Raw genomic sequence first — 24,133 nt, forward strand, 5'->3', positions numbered from 1 at the left:
AGAGCAGGGACCTTCTGTCTTTTGTCCACCATTGCCAAGACGAGTGCCTGGCACAAGTTAAGTGTTTAACAAATATTTCATAATCATACAGTATAGTCTCCCTATAAATCAGATATTCCTCAGTAACTGCATGTTTACCAATTAGATGAGTAAGTCCCATATAATCAACTCACATGTTCCTTTTCCTCACTTATACTTTGCATTCTCATTTCTCTTCCCTATGTCCTCATTACAGCTCAGATTCGTCCATCTAATGTTTTATTCAGCCAAGTGTTCTGTACCTGAGGGTAACACCCAGTGATGTGTTATGAGAGATTATGGCTAGTGACATTGCTTCTGAAGGTTACCACAGACCTTATATATCTTTAGCATTTCCTGGGGACCTGTTATACACCTACTCATGCAATTATCAAAGTTCCTCTTGAATAAGTTAAGCCTTCTCATCCTTTTGAGGTTATGGTTTCCTTAGGTTTTCTACTATGTAAAACAATGGGGAAAGTCATTTACACAATGTTGAAAATGAGGGTCTTGTTAACACAGTGATATATTTGGATTATCTTTAAGGAATTATTAAACAGCAAAATACACTTAAAGCTGCATTCAATTTGGGCTTACTGACTCTCATAATACAACTAAAATGAGCCTTTTTTGATGGTTTTTGTTGCTGAATAAAGGTTATTCAAATTTATGTTCCTTTTTACTTATATTTGAATGACCAGCTTCACATTTTTCCCCTCACTCTAGGATTTAATATTAATTATTCTCTGTACTTGTCAGGGTCTAAGATTTTTTTAAAAATTTAATTACAGTTGTCCCCATTTCCCCCCATTCAGGGTCTGAGATTTTGGACAAAAGATAAAAAGCAAGGATATAAACAAAGTAATTTCTGACTAGTCATTTGCTTGACAGGGTTCTGTGTATGCCTGTTTACCACCTGGTTCAAGTCCTTACTGGAGGTGGTGATTTGTCTCATGCAGAGGACCATGAGTTTATAGTCGCAAGTCTGCATCTGGGCTTGGCTCCACCAACTGAATATCTAGCGTTTGAGTTAGCCTCTGAGCTGCAGGGCCTCTCTGGCTTTCAGAACCTAAGTGTTATAACTATTTTAAAAGGTAGAAGGTGCCTGTTATATGACTTCCCACATCCTGCTTCTAAAGATGAGTTAATGGAGATAGTTCTGCCCTATCTCATAAGGGGGCTGGTGACAAATGAGACAAGGGCACACAATTCCATTACATTCACATCAGCCTTGGTAAAATAAAGCCATTGGCTGTGAACTTACCCTTCCTGCAAGCATTATGAAATGCTGAACCTTTGCGTGGGAAAGAGCTGACTAAGCCCGTTTGTTTCATTCCAGAATCCCTGTCTTGGCTGTTTCTTAGTGTGAGCTGGAGCTGATTGGTTGGGAATGAAAGGTTGAGTTAAGATGCAAAACCCCACGAATTTTGGGTTGTGTTTTGTAGTTTATTGGAACAAACAGTTTAACAGATAACTATTTACCTTACAGACACCACTAAAGAAAACCAAGGCTCTCATTGGAGAGATGGGGATGACTTTCTCCAGCGCTGTAAGTTTTGAAGCTCATTCAATTTTGTTAGACTTTAATTGTATGTATGTTCTGAGAAGAAACAATTTCTTTTGGGTAGCCTCTGTGGGGTTTTTTTCCTCGTTAAATGCCTGCTGTGAAGGAAGGACTTTATATAATGTGATATAAAGTCAGTTAATTGAAATACTATATATCACCAATTGAAGATCAGCTGCGGGTATTTTCTAAGCCAGTCTGATCTGCAGCTCAGAGAATTTTATTTCAGACCTGACTGTTTGAGGTGTGAAGATGGAGTGTAAGAAACAGATAACATACATGGTGTGTAAGCATTCTGTGGTGACAGCCTGCAGGCCGCTTGACAGAGCCCATTTAACCCTCATAGCCAACCCTGAGAAAGGTCATAGCAGCAAAACCAAACCAGCAGCAACTCTGTGTGTGTGTGTGTGTGTGTGTGTGTGTGTGTGTGTAAAAAACATAAACGTGTGTATTTGAACATAGATCCAAAGACTCAAAATACTAACAAGCTAAAGAACCATGTACACACACAAGGGAGTGGTGTCCTAGCTTAATATCGAGAAATCCATTGAGCAGCAGCACAGTGCTGTGCTTCAGAGCCCTGACTCTGGAGCCAGATTGCCTGGTTTTGAATGCTCTCTGCTCTTTCCTAGTTGTGTGACCTTGGGCAAGTTATTAACTTTTCTGGCCCTTGTTTTCCACATTTGTAAATGGGGGTACTAAAACGTATCTCAAGGTTTTTGTGAGGTTGAATGAATTGATACATGTAAAACAAGCACTTCTGTTGGTGCCTGACTTACAGTAAGTAGAATTATCCCTTGATATCTGTTGAGGGATTGGTTCCAGGGCCACCCCACCACCCCTACCCCTCAGATACCAAATCCATGGGTGCTCAGGTCATTTAAATGAAATGGTATAGTAATTTGCATGTAACCTGTGCACATATTCCTGTATACTTTAAGTCATCTCTAGATTGCTTTTAATATTTAATATAGTGTAAATGGTATGTAAATCGTAGTTACACAGTATTGTTTAGGGAATAATAACAAGAAAAAGGTCTGCACATGTTCAGTATAGATACAGCCACATCATAGATCTGACTACACAGGTTACATCAGCAACAACTTCATTTTTCTTTCCCAAATATTTTCAGTTCACAGTTGGTCGAATCTGTGGCAGAGCCCACAGATACAGAGGGCTGACTGTATGACCTGGTGGTGGTTATATTGTCCACCAATATGGAATGGGTAGTTGAAAGAAGGCCAATTATATGTTTATTTCAATAGATGCTTGAAAATCTTCTGAAATTTTGGCATCCTTTCCTGGTAATTTATTAAACTTTTGGAAGAATACATCCTTATGATGAATATTTCAAACAAATAGCACACCTATGGTTAAGGTGACAGACTTGGTCATTGCCGTTAGGGATGAGACAAAGACATAATACCTCTCACTTAACATTATTCTGAACTGTCTAGTCACTGGCATAAGTCTTTTGGAATTAAGAGGTAAAATTACTGGGAAAAGACAAAATTATTATTTCCACTTGTTTGGATTTTCTACCTAGAAAGCAGGAGAATTGTTGGAAAACTTTTTAATAGAATTTAGTAAGGTAGAAATGAAAAAATTCTTTAAAAAACTTTCTTCCCGTAACTACTTGGAGAAATACTTGGCAGGGAGAGGGAAATCCCATTTTATAGCAGGAAATAAATACTCTAGGAATAGGTGGTGGTGGCCAGTATGGTTGTTTAAAACCTTTATAAATAAAGTTACAGAACTTTATAATAAAAATACTTATTATGAAGACATGTACATTACTTTCTATGGGAAGACACAAGATTATAAAATGTTTATTCTAATCAGAATCCCAATAAGATTTTTTTATGCTGCATTAAGTGATTCCAAAGTTATCTGGAATAATAAGTAGGTTAGAACAATTAGGGTGATTTTTTTTTTAGAGGAAGAAATTGCTCTGCAGGATACTAAAATGTACATGAAGATACAGCAAGTAGTGTGGCATTGGCCAAAAAATAGGTCAGGAAACAAAAAAGGGAAAGAATTAAAAGAGTTGCCAATGTAAAAATAACAAAAGTCAAACATTAACAAAATTAAAAGGCAAACACAAAAAATGGGAAGTATTGCAACATGATTGAATCCCTCCTTAACTCAAATTTTATGTAATGAGGCCAACAATCACCCAGGATGAAAAAAGGTGCAAAGCACATGAACACATATTCACATAAACACAATTGGTCAGTGTGCATATGGAGAATGGTCATCCTCATCAGTGTTTTAAAGTGCCAAATCCAATATGAAAAGCCAAATACATACTAAGTATTTACAAGGGATGATATGCAGAGGTGTGCTCAAACGAGCCTTCCCTGATGGTGTGCAAGTACAAGCTAGTGTTGTATTACCCTTCTAAAAAATGCCTTGGTGATATGTATTAAAAGTGACACAAATATTATTGGGTAGAAAGGGGTAAGTCTATGGGTGACAATAGGTAATAGAAACATAATTAAGTAGAAAAAAATCTGTGTTCTATGTATAAAGTGATACAGGAATTATATAAAGCTACAGATCAGCCTGAAAATGAGGCTCTACTTCTCAGCTAAATTAGATTCAAGTAGTATTTATCTTTGGTTAAGACCTAGCTCCCACCACATGCTGTGCTCCTTGCATGTAAGTAATTCTTTGAGGTAAGGTTAGAATAACATGTTACCCTGTAGAAAGAAACCAGCTGAAAGCAAATCTCTTCTCTTGATTTGTTTAATCTGCTTTACTGTCTCCACTGTGTTACTTAAAGCAGCTCGAAAGTGTGTCATGCATAAAGAAAATATTCCATGGGAAACTAGAAATTTGAAGTTAGAGTACTATTGAGCAGCTTTCTTTACTCTCTTTAGAAACTATGAGAAATCTATCGTTCTTGTGTAACTTTGTCTCTTTTGCTTCTGTCTCCTTTATAGTATGTGCCAAGTGCTCTTTGCTGCCCGAGCCGTGCCAGTATCCTGACAGGGAAGTATCCACATAATCATCACGTTGTTAACAACACTTTGGAGGGAAACTGCAGTAGTAAGTCTTGGCAGAAGATCCAAGAACCGAATACTTTCCCAGCAATTCTCAGATCAATGTGTGGTTATCAAACCTTTTTTGCGGGGAAATACTTAAATGAGGTATGTTGAATGATCTCATTATTCCTTTTAAAAAAAACAACAGCTTTTTAAATGTGAATTAATATAATTCACGTTAATTGCTTTTTGATAAGTATCCATTCAAGTTGCATTAAGGGATTTTTGGCAAGTGTTTTATCCTAACCTGTAAATAGGAATGTACATGAACATATTTACATCATGTGTATTGAGGGGTTTTTTTTCTCTTAGATAGTCTCAGGAGCATTTGTTGAAAAGTCACCCCAGGACTACTGCTCTGTGAGGCGTCTTCCCCTTTTAACTCACTTCTGCTCATCATGTGGATGTCATGTTCTCTTCGTTTCCAATTCCCCTTTCCTGGGGTCACAATGAAGAATATTTTCCTCTTAGTATCTTTCCTGAATTACAACAGCTTGTGCTTAATCTGTTTCCTAACCTGAAAAGTGGGAACAAAATGTGGACAGATCAGTGGTAAAGAGAAAGCACCTGGAGCTGGGGATAGTCAGGCCACTGGCAGGTGGCTGAGTGGTGCATGTGCTGGGCCTCTTGGGCCCTTGTGGGGAGATGTCTCATCATGACCTGCCAAGGTGACATTTCCTGGCCTCACACCCACCACACTGGCCTTAGCTTTTAGTCAGAGGTCTAGCTTTCAGGAAATAGTATATTTGAGAGTGTTTGGGGTTATCTCTTACAATAAAATTGGGCGTTCAGGACAAAGAGAAGTACATTTTCTTACCTATTTTCTCTGTGTTTGCTAGAAATCTTAATATCCGATCTAAAGTTTCTTTTACTTCTCCCCCTTCCCACAATAATTAGGGGAATTTTCAGCTGTGTGGGTTTGAAGGACGATGACTCAATTTGAAAAGAATCATGAGAAATTAGTACTAGTACTAGGTTCTTAGGTTAAGGCTGTGGGTCATGAAGAGAACTTACACTACTTTGCATATTAAAGATCATCTAATGTGTGTATAAAATTAGGAGAAATTCTTTAAATTGGCAAAGATTTAGTTCTGAGGGATTAAATTCCGCCTTAAATGGGCAGTATTAAACTTTGTTGAAATAGAATGGGATGATTCTGTGGTCTCTTCACTGACTCGTCTCATCAGAAAAATTGAGCTCCAAAATTGAGCTCCAAAATTGAGTTGTCCTGCTGATGATTTCATCAGCAGGACAACTGAAATTATAGGCTAGTAGCTCATAATTACATTATTTCCCCTGTCGTTAGTCACAGGGTCAGTCGGACTATTCAGTCTAAGCCACAGGGGGCAAACACAAGGCCTGTGGGCGGGATCCGGCCCTCCACCTTGTTTTATCCGGCGGCACCTTGTTTCTGCCCAGCGACAGCGCTGAGCTCTCTCTTAACTGTTCAGGAGTAGTTACATTTAGACAGTCCTAAAATCACATTCGGTCCTTCAAAGGCAACTGTGAGGCTGGCGTGGCCCCCAGTTTGACACCCCTGCCTAGGCCACCAGTAGCTCAGCCAATTAGCCCTGTGGCCTCAGCCATGCGGTTTTTTCTGTGAAGGGCCAGAGGTGAATAGTTGAGGCTTCGTAAGCCGTATGTCTCTGTTGTGAGTGTTCAGCTCTACCATTGTAGCATGAGAGCAGCCCTAGACGTTATGCAAACTAATGAGTGTGGCTGTGTTCCAGTAAAGCTTTATCATCCCTGAAATTTCAATTTCATGTAGCTGTCACATGTCACAAAATATTCTTTTGATTGGTCTTTATATTTTTTTAATTGTTGGGGAAAAAATTCTTAGCCTGGTGGCCATACAAAATAGTTGGTAGGCTAGATTTGGCCCATAGTTTGTCAACTCCTGCTTCAGAAGCTACTAGGATTATAGCATTTTTAATTTTTTGCTGGTTTATGTGTTTGGAAGAAGCTAGCACCTGCCACGTTTAAGGGACTGATATGCAAGATTCTTCAAGTAACGGTTTCTTTGTGGCCTCGTCATGTCTAAGGACTTCTGATGCCCTGCTTGTCTTGCTTTTCAGTACGGAGCCCCAGATGCCGGTGGGTTGGAGCATGTTCCCCTGGGATGGAGTTACTGGTATGCCTTGGTGAGTGGTTGAACTCAGTGACACTTACACATAGCCCCACAGGTGCAAAATATGTTTACGTTATGATTAGGCTCTGATGTCGACTAACTTGGTTTGCTTTTATGATCGACTGTTTTTATCTCCTTGAAGGAAATTCTTTTGATTTGTGAGTAATTCCTTTGTGGGGGTTTAGCAACATATTTTGCTGTTCTACCTGATCCACTCCTGTTGTTTTTTTTGTTTGTTTAAGTAGCATATGTTATTGAAACTATGCTAGGAATTCATTAAAACCCCAGTCAAAAAATCCAATTCAATGTAACTTGAGTAATTACCTTTTTTAATGTCTTATCACTATTTAAACAGAGTATAGGTTAGCCTAGCATGGTTTTCGACTTTCATTTTGTTTGCTGATGTCGTAATAAATTTTATTTTCCTCTCTGTAATAGGAAAAGAATTCTAAATACTATAATTATACTCTCTCTATCAATGGGAAGGCTCGAAAGCATGGTGAAAACTACAGTATGGACTACCTGACAGATGTTTTGGTGAGTTACTGACACTGTCCTTGCAGGTATGGCTCACATTTGATTAAAGACTTTGCTGAGAAAACTTTTAGTTGTATTTGTTCGTGCTGATTGAATAAAACTCAATCTGTCAAAGACTATTTCCAACTGATTAAAAACTCAGAGTGTTTTTTGTATATAAGCCAGGCTCAGATAATGTTCTTGAAATTCCAGCAACAAATCCCTTTTTCAAAAGCTATCTCTGAGACTACAGAGACCACTTGAAGAGGTTTTGCTTTGTAAGGTTCCTACTCTTGACCCCAGTTTTTCTCACAAGCTACAAGATAGCAGCTTCATCATGAGGGTGAGGGTGACCAGGGTATGGAGTTCTTCAGTATTGTGTATTTATATATAAAAAATGACAAAATGGGATGAATTTGGGACTTCCCTGTCTATGGTGTTTCTCATGACAGCCCTCCCTGGAGCATTCCCTCACCAAATGTTTCAGCACTCACTGTAGTGGGTGCTCGACCCTAAATGGGGCACAGGCCTTGATTCTGTGAAAGGTAACTTTTTAGTGGCATATTTTATTTATGCGTGTGTGTGTGTGTGTGTGTGTACACCTTTACTTACTACCTTGTTAGATGATAATCAGTTAGAGAACCGAAGCCAGGTGTGGGGATCACTTAGCTAACATTTAAGCAACCCTGAAGAGGGTGAGAGCCATCCAGGTCGGGGGAGAGGCCGCAGACAGGAGGGGTGCAGAGTTGGGGCCGCTGGGGAGAGTGTGCCGGGCATGTTGTGGTGCCACAGGCCTCCCAAAGGCCGAAGGAAATGGGTGGGCAGGGTGGTGACAGCACACTGATGCAGTCAGTTCCCTTGGAGTTTAATGTTGGGAATAAATGAAGATATAAATCAACTAGAACAATTAAATACGTAATATGTATGTGGGATGCTTTCATTTTCCTATTTCATCTCCAAATAAGCCAATGGCAAGTGTAAATCCGTATCAGTTAAAGACCTGTTGTGATTTATTTGGCCATAACTTATGATACCTGCTCTCTACATATTTTTGTGAGATTAAGGTAATTTAATCCACCTTTCCCACTATTGTGAATTAGATTGACTCTATTTTTATATTCTTTAAGGCATCAAGATGTATATACTCTGAATTGCATTAATGTAAGTTAATAGTAAAATGGCCAAATTATTATTTCTTTCCAGTGGGAGGCCTAACAGTTTTTTGATCCTGTGAAATCATCATCTTAATTACTTCTTACACCAGTGTGCTTTCCAGTTTTTTATTTTAACTATTGTCTAAAAGCCGAATACTTATTCCAACAGCATGCTTGTCATTTGACTATGACGTACATTGTGTGCTGAGATTTGTTCAAAGCTAGTATGACCCTGTCCCTTCTGTTCATCAGAGAACATGTATCTATCAAGTCCTCAACTGTTGGGTAGCGTAGGACATGACACATCTTTGTATATGTCAGGCTAATGTCTCCTTGGACTTCCTGGACTACAAGTCCAACTCTGAACCGTTCTTCATGATGATCTCCACTCCAGCGCCTCACTCACCTTGGACAGCCGCACCTCAGTACCAGCAGACCTTCCAGAACGTCTTTGCACCAAGGAACAAGAACTTCAACATCCATGGAACGGTAGCTTCTCTAACCCTTGGATTTAGCCATACTCAATATGTACAATATACTTGTCACAGAGCCTTTGAGCTATGTAGTGGGTTTTCTTTCCATAACTTTTAAAGGTAATTACACCTATCTCTAGTAGGATAGATAGTATAAACTGGCTGCAGGAATACAGATAAGGTTCTTACCACTCATCCAGTGAACAGCTAGAGAATCCAGAGGGAATATTAAAGAGATGGCATCTTTCTTGACTACAGGCTGTCCTGATGAAAACTTCTTCTTGACAGTGGCTGAGACATGTTGTTTGGGGCTGGGCCGGGCCTTTGGCAGCCTCCTCTGGGTAGGCTTCACCAGGCCTGAGGCACAGGAAGAAGAGGAGTGATGCAGTGCAATATGATTGGGAAGGGAAGTTAAGCAAAGAGCCAGAGCAGGGAGTATACCATAATTAAGGGCCACAACCTAAATATTTATGTTAGTCACTTATCCGTCCCCTGGCACAGGGGATTGGCAGTTCACTAGTTCAAATGCAGAAGGCCTCCAGTCTGTTACCCAAAAATCTTTATTGCTTGTGAGGTGGTGGAAAGAGTGACTCTTGGGGTTGACTGAGCGTTCCCACCTTCCAGCTTAGTGACCCACAGTGAGCAAGACAGTAACATCCAGTTTTCATGCAGCTACTGTATGGATTAAAGTACATAGGAACATGTAGTGTGTTGCCTGGAATGTTGTAAGTATGTGAAGAATGATTTTAAAACTGAGTGAGCTGAGTTTTAAACTAGAGGGCCATTCTCAAACTGTGTTCCAAAAAAAAAAAATTTGATAGGAGTTCCCCTGATCAAGTAAGTGCAGAAACTTTAGGTTAAACAAGCCACTCCGCTGACAGGATTTCTCAGTTATTCATGTTCTCATGTGAATATCCAACAGGACAACGTGCTGTATAGCATTTCTCCAACACTAACTGAAGACCACTTTGAGGACCAGAGTTTGGAAGATAGCAGCTTAGGGTTTTAAGAACAAGGAGAAAGAAGATAGTTAATGGCGGATGGGAATGTTTTTGTTTTTTTAAAACTGATTTTTTTATTTAAATGAAAAAAACCCTCCAGATTTGGATGTGACATTTAGGAAATTGCTATGATGGGGTTTTTCCAACAGTTTAAGATGATTGATATCTTGGGTAAGAAAATTGAGAATAATGAAATGTTGACATATTAGGCAAAGCTTGAAAGAAGGTAAAGTTAATGTTTACCCTTTTGTAGGTTGGGTAGTAGACCCAAAGCATAGACTCAGAGTTATAAGTTTAAACTCCTTTTAGCCAGTAGTTCCCCAATATCTTTGTCTACATCTCTCATTAATGCTACTGACAAAGGAGCTCAGTGCCATTCAGAAAATGGTAGGAAGAATGTAAACAATGCATGATAATCTACGGGAAGTTGTTTTTTAAGAACACAGGGGAGGGAAATGGAGAGGAGGGTAAGTCTGAAGTTGCTTAAATAGATTCCAGTTCCTCTTTACTGAAGTATAAAATGATCCCTTCTATTATTTACTAAAGCAGTTTATTTGGGTGACTTGGTGGTAACATTATTTTTCTTTTAATTTTAGAACAAGCACTGGTTAATTAGGCAAGCCAAGACCCCAATGACTAATTCTTCAATACAGTTCTTAGATAATGCATTTAGAAAAAGGTAAGAGCTGCTACTTTCTCAAACTGGGTGGTCTTTGAGGACCCTACAGATCAGCCTATGAACAGGGAACTGTACCACATAGTTATCATTGAGGCAAAATCAGAGGGAAACAAGTTGATGGGAGAGATTTTTTTTTTTTGAGGGGGTCGGGTGGCAGTCTCTTGCCTTAGAAACAGCCAAAGATTCCTTTACATTTGGGTGTGTTAGATGACTTTTGGATCCCAGGACTGATTAATCCATTTTTATGACTTGTTAAAACATTGCAAATTGAAGCCATTGGGTTTTTTCTTTTTTTTCTTTTAATTGTTGTTCAAGTACAGTTATTTGCCCTTTACCCCCATCCCAACCCACTCCCCCAGTCCTCCCCACCTCTCTCCCATCTCCACCCCCGGATTTTTTTTTTTTTTTTTTAAGTTTCCTATATCTAAAGAAAAGGTCAGTTTGTTAGAGATCAATCACCCAACATTTGCATAAGACCCAAAGGCTTAGACTAGAGCAAAATATTTATTTACCTTTGCTGTCTGGAATTTTCAGGAAATTCTTTTAAGTCCGTTTTTTTAAAAATCCATTATTTAAAGTGTATATAGTTTAGGAAGGGGTTGGCAACTTTTTTCTGTAAAGGGCCAGATAGTAAATATTACAGGGTTGCAGACCACATGGTCTCCATCGCAGCTGCTCAGCTCTGCTGTTGAAGTACAAAAGCAGCCATAGACAGTATGTGAGTGCGTGAGCATGGTTGTGTTCCAATAAAACTTTATGTGTGTATAAAAATAGACAGTGGTTTAGTGGGTCGTTTCAAGGTCGTTAAGCTGAAAAAAGTTCTGGAAATCTGTTTCACTATATGAATATACTTAATATTACTGACTTATACACTTAAAAATTTTTAAGATGGTAAATTTTATGTTATTTGTGTTTTACCACAATATAAAAACAAACAAAAAAACAAAGAGTGGCAAGATTTGGTTAGTTGCTGTAGTTTGCCAACCCATAGTTTAAATCATAACCACTGTTACGGCACAGTTCTGTTTAAATTACTCTGTGGTAATCAGTGCTGAATTGACAGCTTGCCCTTCTAGTTGTCTCTACTCTCATCACCAGTGATAATAAATAATAAAGCTAACTGGTTATAAAAAGCCTCATTCAGCCCTGGCTGATGTGGCTCAGTGGATTGAGCACCAGACTGCAAACCAAAGGGTCACTGGTTTGATTCCCAGTCAGGGCACATGCCTGGGTTTCAGGCCAGGTCCCCAGTAGGGAGGGTGTGAGGGAAAACCACACATTGATATTTCTCTCCCTCTCTCCCTCCCTTCCGCTCTTTAAAACTAAATAAATCAGTACAATCTTTTTAAAAAATAGCTCATTCATTTGGAAACAGTTAAATTTGATCTGAGCTAAGTGTTCTAAAATTAAATTTCTCCCATTTGGGGGAGAATGGTTTTGAGGTTTTGCAGGTTACCCTGAGTCTTTGTCTCTGAGGTCCCATTGCCACCCTCTGTTCCCATCCAGGTGGCAAACTCTACTCTCAGTTGATGACCTTGTGGAGAAACTGGTCAAGAGATTGGAGTTCAATGGGGAGCTCAACAACACTTACATCTTTTATACCTCTGATAATGGCTATCACACAGGTAAGGGGCATGCTTAGGTGTCCTGTGACCTTGTGAGGTGCCTCTCCTTTTTCACCCAACCAATAGCACTGGCAGGGAGCTCTGGTCCTTTTATGGCAGTTGAGAAGCCAGAAGGAGGGTTTTTTCAGTTGCATGTGGCCAGTCTTTAGAATTCTTCCTACCTTCCCATGTTTTTCTTTTTTAGCTAGAAGGTTTTGAAGAGACTCCAGAAATTGTGATTCCACACTTGATTGTGCATCTGATTAGTTTATTATGTATCAGGATGTAGACAAAGTCCACATGCTACGTCTAGTTTTTATGTTTCATAAAGCTGTTGTTGCCACTGACTTACTGGAAAAACTGACCTTTTGTCCTTTAGAATATCTCATGTTTTGGCTTTGGCTAATTGCTGTTTCATGTTGGCTTTACTTGTTTATTTATACTCAGCTTTTCCTATAGATTGGTAGTCACATCTAGAGTCTTAAGAGAAATTCACATTTCAACAAGGATGCTTTCTTGGTGATCCTTCTGTGTACTTCATGTTGCATCATTTCCCGATGCCCGTGGTGTCTGGTTGCCCCAATTTAGGGATACTAGTATTGATTGATGGCCCATGTGGTTTCAATCTGAGCCTGTCTTGTGAACCTTTTGTGGCTAAAGCTTCCATTGATGCTTAAGTGCATTATTCCCTCAGATCAGTCAGTCAATATTGACTTCATGTCTCTGTCCTTTTGCATTTATTAGCTGGAAGAACTTTCCCTCGTCAACTGTTTGGTTTTCTTGAAATTCAGTTTATTCAGGAAAAGCAGGATAAATGTTTTTGTCCCTTTATTTAGCATTTTTTTCAGAATAACCTCATTCAATTATGATCAGGTTGAGTATCATACATAAATTATGTATCTCTGTTTCAGTACTTACCTGTCATTCTCTTGGCTGAATTGTCCCATCATAGACCAGAGAGTCCCCCTAGGAGTTTACTAAATTTGCCTTGTAGTAATGAGACCCAGTCAAATTTGTTTAAACACCATAATTAGTGGTACAAAGTCATTCTGGTTTTGCTGTTGATTAAATGAATGAAGATATGCGTGACACTTCATGTGGGCTCCATCTTCACCCTGTGCATTTTGTTTTCAGGACAGTTTTCTTTGCCAATAGACAAAAGGCAGCTGTACGAGTTCGATATCAAAGTTCCACTGTTGGTTCGAGGGCCTGGGATCAAACCGAATCAGACAAGCAAGGTAGGTGCCTGACAAGATGATGCTCTTTATAGGTAGCACCTGCATGAGAAATGAAGGCTGTCCCTCCTTAGAGGAGGCTGATTAGATTTCTTTTCCTGTGAGGATGAGGGCCGATTGGCTTAAGATTGTAAGTGTGTGTATAAGCCTTGGAAACAGTGACACTTTTTTTTTTTAATTCCTGACCATACCCTATTAATTGTATCCCCCCTCCAAATACAGACATACATAAACTATTAGCATGAATAACCTTTGCCTTTAATTTATTTAGTGTATAATATATATTAGTTTCAGGCATTCAATAGTGACTGGACATTTATATACTTCATGAAGCGATCACCATGAGATAAATCTAGTCCCCATCTGGCACCATACATATTTGGTTGTTTTTTTTAATTCTTCATTATAATTTTTTCATTACCATTTAACCCCCTCGTGCCCCCTCCTCCCTGCAGTGACCACACTGTTGTCCGTGAGTCCTTTTTCCTTTTTGCTCAATCCCTCCATCCCCGCACCTCCCCCACCTTTAGCTGTCATCTGCTCTCTATCTGTGAGTTTGTCTCTGTTTTGCTTGTTAATTCAGTTTGTTCATTAGCTTCCACATATATGTGAAATCATATGGTATTTGTCTTTCTCTGACTGGCTTATTTCACTTAGCATAATGTTATCCGTGTCCTTCCATACTATCATAAAGGTAAAATTTTCTTCTTTTTCATGGCTGAGTAGCATTCGATTGTGTAAATGTCCCATAGCTGTTTTACCCACTCATCTACTGATGGACACCTGGGCTGCTTCCATATCTTGGTGACTGTGAATAATGATGCAATGACTATAGGAGTGCTTATGTTCTTTCAAATTGGTGTTTTGGATTCCTTTGGATATATTCCCAGAAGTGAGATCACAGGATCAAAAGACAGATCCATTTTTAATTTTTTGAGGTATCCATATTGTTTTCCACAGTGGTTGCACCACATACATAGTTATTACAATATTATTGACTGTGTTGCCTATTCTGTACTTCATATACCTGTGACTAATTTTATAACTATAGCAGTTTCTATTCATAATACTTTTCCCCTCACCAGCCTCCCACCTGGCTACATCGGTTTGTTCTCTGTATCTGAGTTTGTTTCTTTTGTCTTTACCTTTTTTTTTTGGTTCATATATTTTGTATCTTAGATTCCACAAACATGTAAAATCATGCAATATTTGTCTGATTTATTTTACTTATTTTAACATACTATCCTCTAGGTCCATTCATGTTGTTGCAAATGACAATATTTCATTCATTTTTATGGGTAATACCCCATTATACATGTGTACCACATATTCTTTATTTGTCTGTCATTAGACACCTAGGTTGCTTTCATGTCTTGGCTATTTTAAGTAAGGTTGCAATGAACCCTAATTTCAAGCTGGTGTTTCAGTTTCTTTGAATAAATACCCAGAAGTGGGATTGCTGGGTCATGATGGTAGTTCTGTTTTTTCATTTTTTGAAGAATATCCGTACTGTTTTCCATAGTGGCTGCACAAGTCTGCATTCCCACCAAGTGCATTAGGGTCCCTTTTCTTTTTCTTTTTTAATTTGAGCTCCTTTTCCTTCTTTCCTTTTTTAAAAAAAATATATTTCATTGACTATGCTATTACAGTTGTCCCATTTTTTCTCACCTTAATATTCCCCTCCACCCTATACCCCTCACCAACCATCATTCTCCCACCTTTGTTCATGTCCATGGGTCGTACATATGATCTTTGGCTTCTCCATTTCCCACACTATTTTTAACCTCTCCCTGTCTATTTTGTACCTACCATTTATGCTACTTATTCTCTGTACCTTTTCCCCCTTTCTCCCCCTACCCTACTGATAACCCTCCATGTGATCTCTGTATTTATGATTCTGTTCCTGTTCTAGTTGTTTGCTTAGTTTGTTTGTTTTTTTAGGTTCAGTCATTAATAGCTGTGAGTTTGTTGTCATTTTACTGTTCATACTTTTTATCTTCTTTTTCTTAGATAAGTCCCTTTAACACTTCATATAAGGGCTGGGTGATGATGATTCCTTTAACTTGACCTTGTCTGGGAAGCACCTTATCTGCCTTTTCATTCTAAATGAAAGCTTTGCTGGATAGAGCAATCTGGGATGTAGTTCCTTACCTTTCATGACTTCAAATACTTCTTTCCAGCCCCTTCTTGCCTGCAAGGTTTCTTTTGAGAAATCAGCTGAAAGTCTAATGGGAACTCCTTTGTAGGTGACTGTCTCCTTTTATCTTGCTGCTTTTAAGATTCTCTTTATCTTTAAGGGTAATGGGTAATGTAATTATGGGTCAAATTTAAGGGTCTTGGGTAATGTAATTATGATGTGCCTTGGTGTGTTACTCCTTGGGTCCAGCTTCTTTGGGACTGTCTGAGCTTCCTGGACCTCCTAGAAGTCTAGTTCCTTCACCAGATTGGGAAAGTTCTTTATTATTTTTTCAAATAAATTTTCCATTTCTTGCTCTTCCTCTTCTCCTTCTGGCATTCCTGTGATTCAGATGTTGGAGTGTTTGAAGTTGTCCCAGAGGTTCCTTAGCCTCTCCTCGTATTTTTGAATTCTTGTTTCTTCATTCTGTTCCATTTGGATGTTTAGTTCTTCCTTCTAGTCCAAATCATGGGTTTGAGTCTTGGTTTCCTTCCATTTACTTTTCATTCGCTATATATTTTCCTTTATTTCACTTTGTATAGCCTTCTTTTTGCAGTCTAGCTCAGTCAGTTCTGTGAGCATCCTGATTACTAGTGATTTGAACTCTGCATCTGATAGGTTGGCTATCTCCTTGTCACTTAGTTCTTTTTCTGGAGTTTTGATCTGTTCTTTTATTTGAGCCATATTTCTTTGCCTGGGCACACCAGTCTGGATAGATGTGTAAGTCCTTGATTGTTTGACTTTCATGCAAATGATTTTCTGGCAGTTCTGGTTCTTTGTTTTTAGGTTACTTGTTATCCTTCTTTTGGTTGTGGGAAGAAGTGAAGCATTTCTGCCTATGCCTCCATCTTGGCTGGAACCTCTTGGGCACTGTTTTTTTTTAATGAGCCTCATGAAAGATTTATTAATGTTGTTTATCTTTTCAGAGAATCAGCTCTTAGTTTCATTGATCTTTTCTATTGTTCTTTTAGTCTCTCTCTCATTTATTTCTGCCTTGATCCTTATTGTTTCCTACCTTTCACTAACTCTGGGTTTTGTTTGTTCTTCTTTTTCTAGTTCCTTTAGGGAGAAAGTTAGATTGTTTATGTGAAATATTTCTTGTTTCTTGAGGTAGGCCTGTATTGCTATGAATATCTGTCTTAGAACTGCTTTTGCTGTGTTCCAGAGATTTGGGGGGTGGTCACTGTGTTACCATTTTCCTTTGTCTTGAGGTATCCCTTAATTGTCTCCCTGATTTCTTTTTTAAAGGATTTTATTTATTTTTAGATGGAGGGGAATGGCTGGAGAAAAAGAGGGAGAGAAACAATGTGTGGTTACCTCTCGTAGTCCCCTTGTTGGGGACTTGGCCCGCAACCCAGGCATGTGCCCTAGGCTAGGAATCAAACCTGCAACCCTCTGATTTGCAGTCTGGTGCTCAGTCTACTGAGCCACACCACCCAGGGCAATCCTTGACTTCTTTTTTTTTTTTTTTTTTTAAAGATTTTATTTATTTATTTTTAGAGAGGGGAGGGAGGAAGAGAGAGAGAGAAACATCAATGTGCGGTTGCTGGGGGTTATGGCCTGCAACCCAGGAATGTACCCTGGCTAGGAATCGAACCTGGGACACTTTGGTTCCCAGCCCGCGCTCAATCCACTGAGCTACGCCAGCCAGGGAATCCTTGACTTCTTAACATTAAATATTTAGTAGCATGTTATTTAGCCTTCCCTGTTTGTGTTTTTTCCAGTTTTTCTCTTATAATTGATTTCTAGTTTCATACTATTATGATCAGAGGAATTGCTTGACCTCAGTCGTCTTAAATTTAGATTGAGATTTCTTTTGTGGCCTATCATGTTGTCTGTCCTGTAAAATGTTCTACGTTCACTTGAGAAAAATGTATATTCTGCTGTTTGGAATGGAATTGTCTGTAAACGTCTGTTACATCGGTCTAATCTAATGTGTCTCTTAAGGCCACAGTTTCCTTATTGATTTTCTGTCTGGGTGATCTGTCCATTGATGTAAGTGGGGTATTAAAATCCCCTACTATGTTACTGTCAGTTTCTCCCTGTTAATATTTGCTTTATGTATTTAGGTGTCCCCTTACGTGGTTGTGTAGATGTTTACTGGAGTTATATTTTTTGTTGGATTGGCCCCTTTATGATTATTCCCTTCTTTGTCTCTTGTTATAGCCTTTGTTTTAAGGTCTGTTTTGTCTGATACAAGTATTGCTACCTCAGCTTTTTTGTTTCCACTTGCCTGAAATATATTTTCCCATCTTTCTACTTTTCGTCTGAGTGTATCTTTCAATTTGATGTGAGTTTCTTGTAGACACAGTATATCTCTGGGTCTTGTTTTTTTGTTTTTGTTTTTAAATCCATTCAGCCACTCATGTCTTCTGAAACATTTAGTTCATTATACTTAGTAATTTTACATAGTTATGGCTATTTTATTATTTTCTAGGTTTTATTGCAGTTCTTCTCTTTTACATAGATGATTTTCTGTAGGTATTTGTTTGAATTCCTTTCTCTTTAATTTTTGTGTATGTCTTAGAGGTTTTAGGTGGTTTACATGAGGTTCATATGGATCACGCCACGTTCATAGCAGTCTGTCTTAGGTTGGTGTTGCTCAAGTCCAACACATTCTGAAACCATCGCGAATTTTACTCACCTTGTCCGTGTTTGTTTTTGTGTCTGTGAACGTACCCCTTGATTTATTATTTACACATAATCTTACTACTTTTGTCTTTTCATCTTCATACTTGCTTTATAATTGGTTGATCCACTACTTTTATTAATTGTTTGCTTTTATTAGTGAGCTTTTTCTATTCCTGCATTTTATTTTTATTTTTATTTTTGGCCTTTTAGGCTTAAAGAAGTCTCTTTAACATTTCTTATGCCTGTTTAGTTGTGGTGAACTCCTTTACCTTTTGCTTGTCTGGAAAATTCTCTCTCCTTCAATTCTGAACAACAACCTTCCTGGATATAGAATTCCTGGTTGTAGATTGTCCCTTTCATGACCTTGAATGTCATGCCATTCCTTTCAGCCTTCATTGTTTCTGTTGATGAAAAATCACCTGGTAGTTTTATGGGAGCGCTCTTGTACATATCTAGCTGCTTTTCTTTTGCAACTTTTAAGATTATTTGTTTTTAACTTTGGCATTTTAATCATGATGTGTTTTGGTGTGGGCCTCTTTGGGTTCATCTTGTTTTGGGCTGTGTGTCCTGGATTTGTATGTCTGTTTTCTTCACCAAATTAGGGAAGTTTTCAGTCATTTCTTTAAATAGATTTTCTATCTCTTTCTTTCTCCTTCTGAGATGCTTACCATGCAGAAGTTGGTATGCTTGAGGTTGTCCCAGAGGTCCCTCGTTTTTTTTTATTCTTTTTTCTTTTTGCTATTTCGATTGGGTGTCTTTCACTACCATGTCTTTCAGATCACTGATGTGATCTTCTGCTTCATCTACCCTGTTGTTGACTTCCTCTAGGGTATATTTTTTTTTTTTTTTTATTTCAGTTACTGTATTCTGAGTTGTAATTGGTTCTTCTTTATATTCTCTATCTCTTTGTCCAAGTTCTCACTGAGTTCTTATATTCTTGAGTTTGATGAGCATCTTTATAACCATTGTTTCAAACTCTGTCAGGTAGATTGCTGGTCCCTGTTTTGTTGAGTTCTTTTTCTAGAGTTTTGTCATCTTTAATTTGGAGCATACTTTTTGGTCTCTTCATTTCACTGACTTTCTGTGTTTGGTTCTGTGTACTAGGTAGATCTGATATGTCTCCCAGTCTTGAAAGAGTGGCCTTATGTAGGTGTCACGTGGGGCCTGGTATCACAATCCTCCTGGTCACCTGCACCAGGCACTCCAGGGATAACACCTGTGTGGGTTGTGTGTGCCCTCCTGATGGACAGTTACTGGAGAGCAACAGGGCCTCAGTTGCTGCTGTCACATCAGTGGGTGGGGTTAACCTTCGGGCTGCCTGGCTGTGAGAGCACCAGCTGTGACTACAGTGCTCAAACTGTTGTGCAGAAGCTAATACCGTGGAGTGGGAGTTAGTTACCCTAGCACGACCCCAGGTCTAGCCGAGGCCACCTGTCTGGTGTGTCACTCGTGGTGGAGCCACTTGGGTGGGGCTGTATATTGGTGTGAAGCCAGCCACTGGGTGCTTCAAGTCTGGAGCCTCTTGGGATGGGCACTAGTGTGGGCTGAGGCCAGCTGCCACTTGTGCCAGGCTTCTGGTCCCTTGTAGGAGCCACTTTGTGACCTTCAGCCTGTTGCCCTCGTGGCAGTCGTGTATGCATTTGGGGAGGTCATTATGCGAGCCAAAATCAGTGCCACTCATGTCGGGCTTGGGAACATTTGGTTGGAGCTATGCTGTAAAAGGCCACCTGCCATTTGTGCCAGGTCTAGGGCTGCTTTTGGGAGCTACATGGCAGGCCGAGACTGGTTATCACTTTTGCCAGACTTCAGGCCACTTTGTGGGAGCTACAGTGTGAGATGAAGCTGGCTGCTACTTGTATGGGGTTTGTGGGTCTTTGGGAGAGTCCTCATTGGTCACCAAGACTGCCACTTGTTGTGTCAGGGAATAGAGCTTCTGGAAGAGGCTTTGGCTAGATGAGCGGGTTAGGTGGGGTAGTGTCTCAGGGAGGTACTGGGACAGGGCGCATGTTGTTAGCCAAGTTAATGGGGAGCAATAGGGCCAGCTAGGTGGGAGGAGAGCTGAACAAAGGAACAGTGGCCCCTACCAACCCTCTGTTCCTTGAGGGAGTTGCCTCACCCCTGCTTCTCCAGCCCTTGCCCTAAAGTTAGTCGGTTTCATTCCTCCTTGTATAACCCAAGCTGCCTCTGCCCTGGAGCATGGAGCAGGTGAGTTTGTGTGTGAGCCCTTCAAGACGAGCATCTTGATCACCCACAGGCCTTTAGCTATATTGTACATAATTCCCTTTGGTTCTCAAAGCCGGATGTTATGAGACTCCTATTCCTGGCAGAGGTGCCCCAGGCTGGAGAACCTGGTAAGGGGTGTGGACTCCACACTGCCCTGGGGATACCTTCATATCCAATATATTCCTCTCATTTATTAATCACCACACACTGTGGATGTGGACCTGCCCTGTCTGTCTCTGCCCCTCCCACTGTCCTCATGTGGCTGCTTCTCTATATCCTTAGTTATAGGACTTCTGCTCTGCCAGGCTTCGGGTGGTTCTCAGTGGTGGTGGTTCTGTAATTTGTAATTTGGATGTGTTAGTTGGAGGTGAGTTCAGGATTTACCTATTTCGCCATCTTGACTCTTCTTCTTTTTGTTTCTCTCTTGAGACTAGATCTTTACTTTGTCGTGGAGTGGTGACTGTCTACCTGGGTGCTCATCAAATTTACCCTCTGAAGTTGTGAAAGGCTCAACATCTAGAAACGTTCTGATAGACTCACTTTGGGTAGAATGTGGAGCCATCCTTTGTTTTCCTCTGTAGTTCACAGACGGCTCTGAGAGGCAGTCTGGTTTGGGGTCCCACTACTCTGTAGAGCTCCTCAGTCTTTATTGTTTGTGCAGATCCCCTGGGGGCCTTGTTAAAGTGAGGTTTGGATTCTGCATTTCTAGCATGCTCCCAGGTGATGTCTGCTGCTTGTGGGACCTCACTTTGAGTGTAAAGCTATGGAGAATTTAATTCCTCTCTCTGGGGGATTCTTCCTCACTGATGCTTTTCAGCTCTACTGATCTCCCACCTAGAAATGTCATGATGTACCAGGTACTTTTGTCATTATTTCCATTTGGTTTCAGTGTCTTTTTCCAAACTGGGTACATAGTACTAAAGGCACTTTGTTTCTAGAGATCATGGGCACCTTGATCCAAAACACCTTGGTCTGGTGCTTGGGAGATAAAAATCGATACGACTTGTGTCTTCTCTCTTTGCTGAATCACGATTTCAGTCGTCTGTGGAACAAAGGAGAATGAACAAATGAGCAAATACATTATGTAAGCTGAAATTGGGCCAGACTTTCTGGGTATACTTTAGTTTAATTTTGGGAGTTTAAATGTCTGCCATTTACTTATTTCCTCTTACAGTGCTCTTGATGGAATTCTGTTAAAATTCTTTCAGAAAGTAAAATGGCCTTCGTAATTGTCTTTGAGTTTTCTTTTTCTCTTAAGACCCATATTCTTAAAGCCAGTCACTTCCACTACAAATTCAGTGCCCTCTAAATGGTCCTCTTCTTACAAAGGAGATAGGCATGTTTGGAAGATCATTAAATCTTAAAAGCTTTTTGTTGATATTGGTGCTGAGAGCTGATTGCAGAAAATGTTGGCAGCTGTGTGCATTTCCAAGCAGCAGGGCTGCTAGGGCCACTTCTAACCAGTGTGGGAAAGAGGCTGAGTGGGAACAGAGTGCAGTGTCAGCCAGCTGCTCATTTCTCCAAGTTAACAGTGCCATCTAAATGTTAAAATCAAAAACTTGACCTGCTCTAAACAGTCTTCCTAGGAAGCCATTTCAACAGTAACAACTAACATTTACTGAATGCTTAGTATGTGACAGCTGCTATTCTAAATGTATTGCCTGTATCAACTCATTTAACCTTCACAGTTTTATGAGATGTAGGTACTATTAGCCCCATTTTACAGGTGAGGAAACTGAGGTACAGAAGTTAAGTGGTTTGTCCAAGGTCATGTAGCTAAAATACATCAGCCATGTATTTGAATTTGGTTGGTCTGGCTGCAGAGTTCCTATACTTATCAATTACACTGTAGCTCAGACAGCAAGTATTTAGGAAGCATCTTATGCCAGCACAGTATGCTAGGGTACACAGCAGTGAGCAGTCAGGGAAGATCAGTTCTTAACTCTCGTGTCAGGGAGCACCCGATACTTCAGCTGCAGTGGTTAGTGAAAGCCTCGGCAGCATTTGAGCAGAGACCTGCCTATTGAGAAGGATTTAGTAATACAGAGATCTGCAGGAGGGTGTTCTGAGCAGAACAGTAGATGTGAAGGCACAAATGGGAGAAGAAAATGAGCTTAGCTTGTTCAAGGGACAGAAAGTGGCCCTTGCACTGAACTACTTTCACTTCTTAAGCCAACCACCTCTCGCCTCCTTGCCTATCTGTGATGGACTACTCCTTCTGTCTGGAATGCCCATGTCATTCCATTTTTGCCAGACTACGTTAATTGTCCTTTAGGGGTCCCCTCTGGTAAGTCACTACAGACCCCTGCCCCCACATAGGTGCCCTTCGCCTGTTCCCAGCTGGCCTCACACTTACCACGCCCTACTAAGCTTGTCTTTTTTCCTCTAGGGGTTCCAAGAAAAGAGGCACTATCTAAACATTAGAATACCCAGCCCCTAACACATATCAGGGGGCATCCACACTAGTTGAGTGGATATTGTCAAGGTCACGTAGTAAGTGGCAGAACCAGGACTGAAAATGAACTGTGCCTGTTCTCAGAGTCCATGATGTTTTACACTGCCATGTTGACAGGTGTAGTGTGAGAAGTATGGAATGCCCTGGCCTTCATCTAGCACAAAGCTTTGCCAGAGACAGTGGATGAGTCACCATGTGTTGGCAGCCCGGTATCTCATTGCCAGCTGTTCTGCGTGAGTGGCACAGGGCCCTGAGTTGGCTGTAATGAGCTGAGCTGTCAGCAGCCTGGTGGCGAAAACAGGGCACGTTTGACCAGTGGTTTTAGTTTTCTGTTGGCTGTTTAGGAGAAGAAGGTGGGATGTGTGGCTCCCCAAGATAAGCTGTTGAGGTTTTCTCCTTTTGCTTGAAATTAATCCAACTTTAGATTTGGTGGTAGAATTTCTTCAAAGGGATTTTAAGACAGGAAAGGGTTAGCAGGAAAACTAACGTGACACAGCCTGACCCAGGAGGGATAGAACTGAACTGGGAATTTGGAAGACCACGTGTTGGCTGTAATACTTTGGACAAGATAAGCATTGGTTTCCCCTGTGAGGCTGGGAGGACGCTAAGTGCAGCCAGGGGCTCCCTCCTCCTCCTCAGAGAAACCGGGGCTCGGGCAGATCCAGTGCAGTGGCCCAAGATATGGGGAGGTCTCTGCTTACACAGTTCCAGAGCTTTCCATGAAGTGGATTTGGGTGCTCTCTGATGTGCTTCGAGTCTTTGCCTTGATAGCCCTGCATGAATTCTTTAGCATCAGGAAACCCGCTGTATCCTCCTGACAGTCCTCTTATTCTTTTCATTGACTCTGCAACACTGTCTCCCTTCCAGAGCTAAAGTATAAGCAGTCTCATGGCATGATACCCTCACTTCAGAGTTTTCTAGGGGCTTTTATTTGATCACAATGTCTATATATTTAAATCCCAAAACATTCCCAAACTGTAAAACTATGATTCACAAATCTACTTTTGGTCTTGTCCAGGCTTTTTCAGTTACAATTCATAAGTAAGTCTTCGAGTTTATACATAGTAATAAAAGTAGTACAGGTAGTCCCCAAGTAGTACAGGTAGTCCCCAATTTACAGTGTTCTGACTTAAAATTTTTTTTTTACTTTATGATGGTGCAAAAGCGCCACCTATTCCATAAAAACTGGCTAGGCTAAACTATGATGTTTGGTAGGTTAGGCATATTAA

General features: G+C 40.2%; 1 protein-coding gene across 1 annotated transcript in view; it reads left to right on the forward strand.

The window, feature by feature from the left end:
• The window catches only part of GNS (glucosamine (N-acetyl)-6-sulfatase), a 46,158-nt gene that overhangs the window by 3,983 nt on the left and 18,042 nt on the right, over positions 1-24,133 (forward strand). Inside the window, exons 2-9 of the mRNA XM_028532413.2 lie at positions 1,508-1,567; positions 4,528-4,734; positions 6,705-6,770; positions 7,196-7,294; positions 8,749-8,916; positions 10,498-10,580; positions 12,087-12,205; positions 13,319-13,422. Coding sequence (XP_028388214.1) covers positions 1,508-1,567; positions 4,528-4,734; positions 6,705-6,770; positions 7,196-7,294; positions 8,749-8,916; positions 10,498-10,580; positions 12,087-12,205; positions 13,319-13,422 — 906 coding nt within the window. The remainder of the gene's footprint in view (positions 1-1,507; positions 1,568-4,527; positions 4,735-6,704; positions 6,771-7,195; positions 7,295-8,748; positions 8,917-10,497; positions 10,581-12,086; positions 12,206-13,318; positions 13,423-24,133) is intronic.

Source organism: Phyllostomus discolor, chromosome 2 (assembly GCF_004126475.2).
Source record: "Phyllostomus discolor isolate MPI-MPIP mPhyDis1 chromosome 2, mPhyDis1.pri.v3, whole genome shotgun sequence".
Lineage (NCBI taxonomy): Eukaryota > Metazoa > Chordata > Mammalia > Chiroptera > Phyllostomidae > Phyllostomus > Phyllostomus discolor.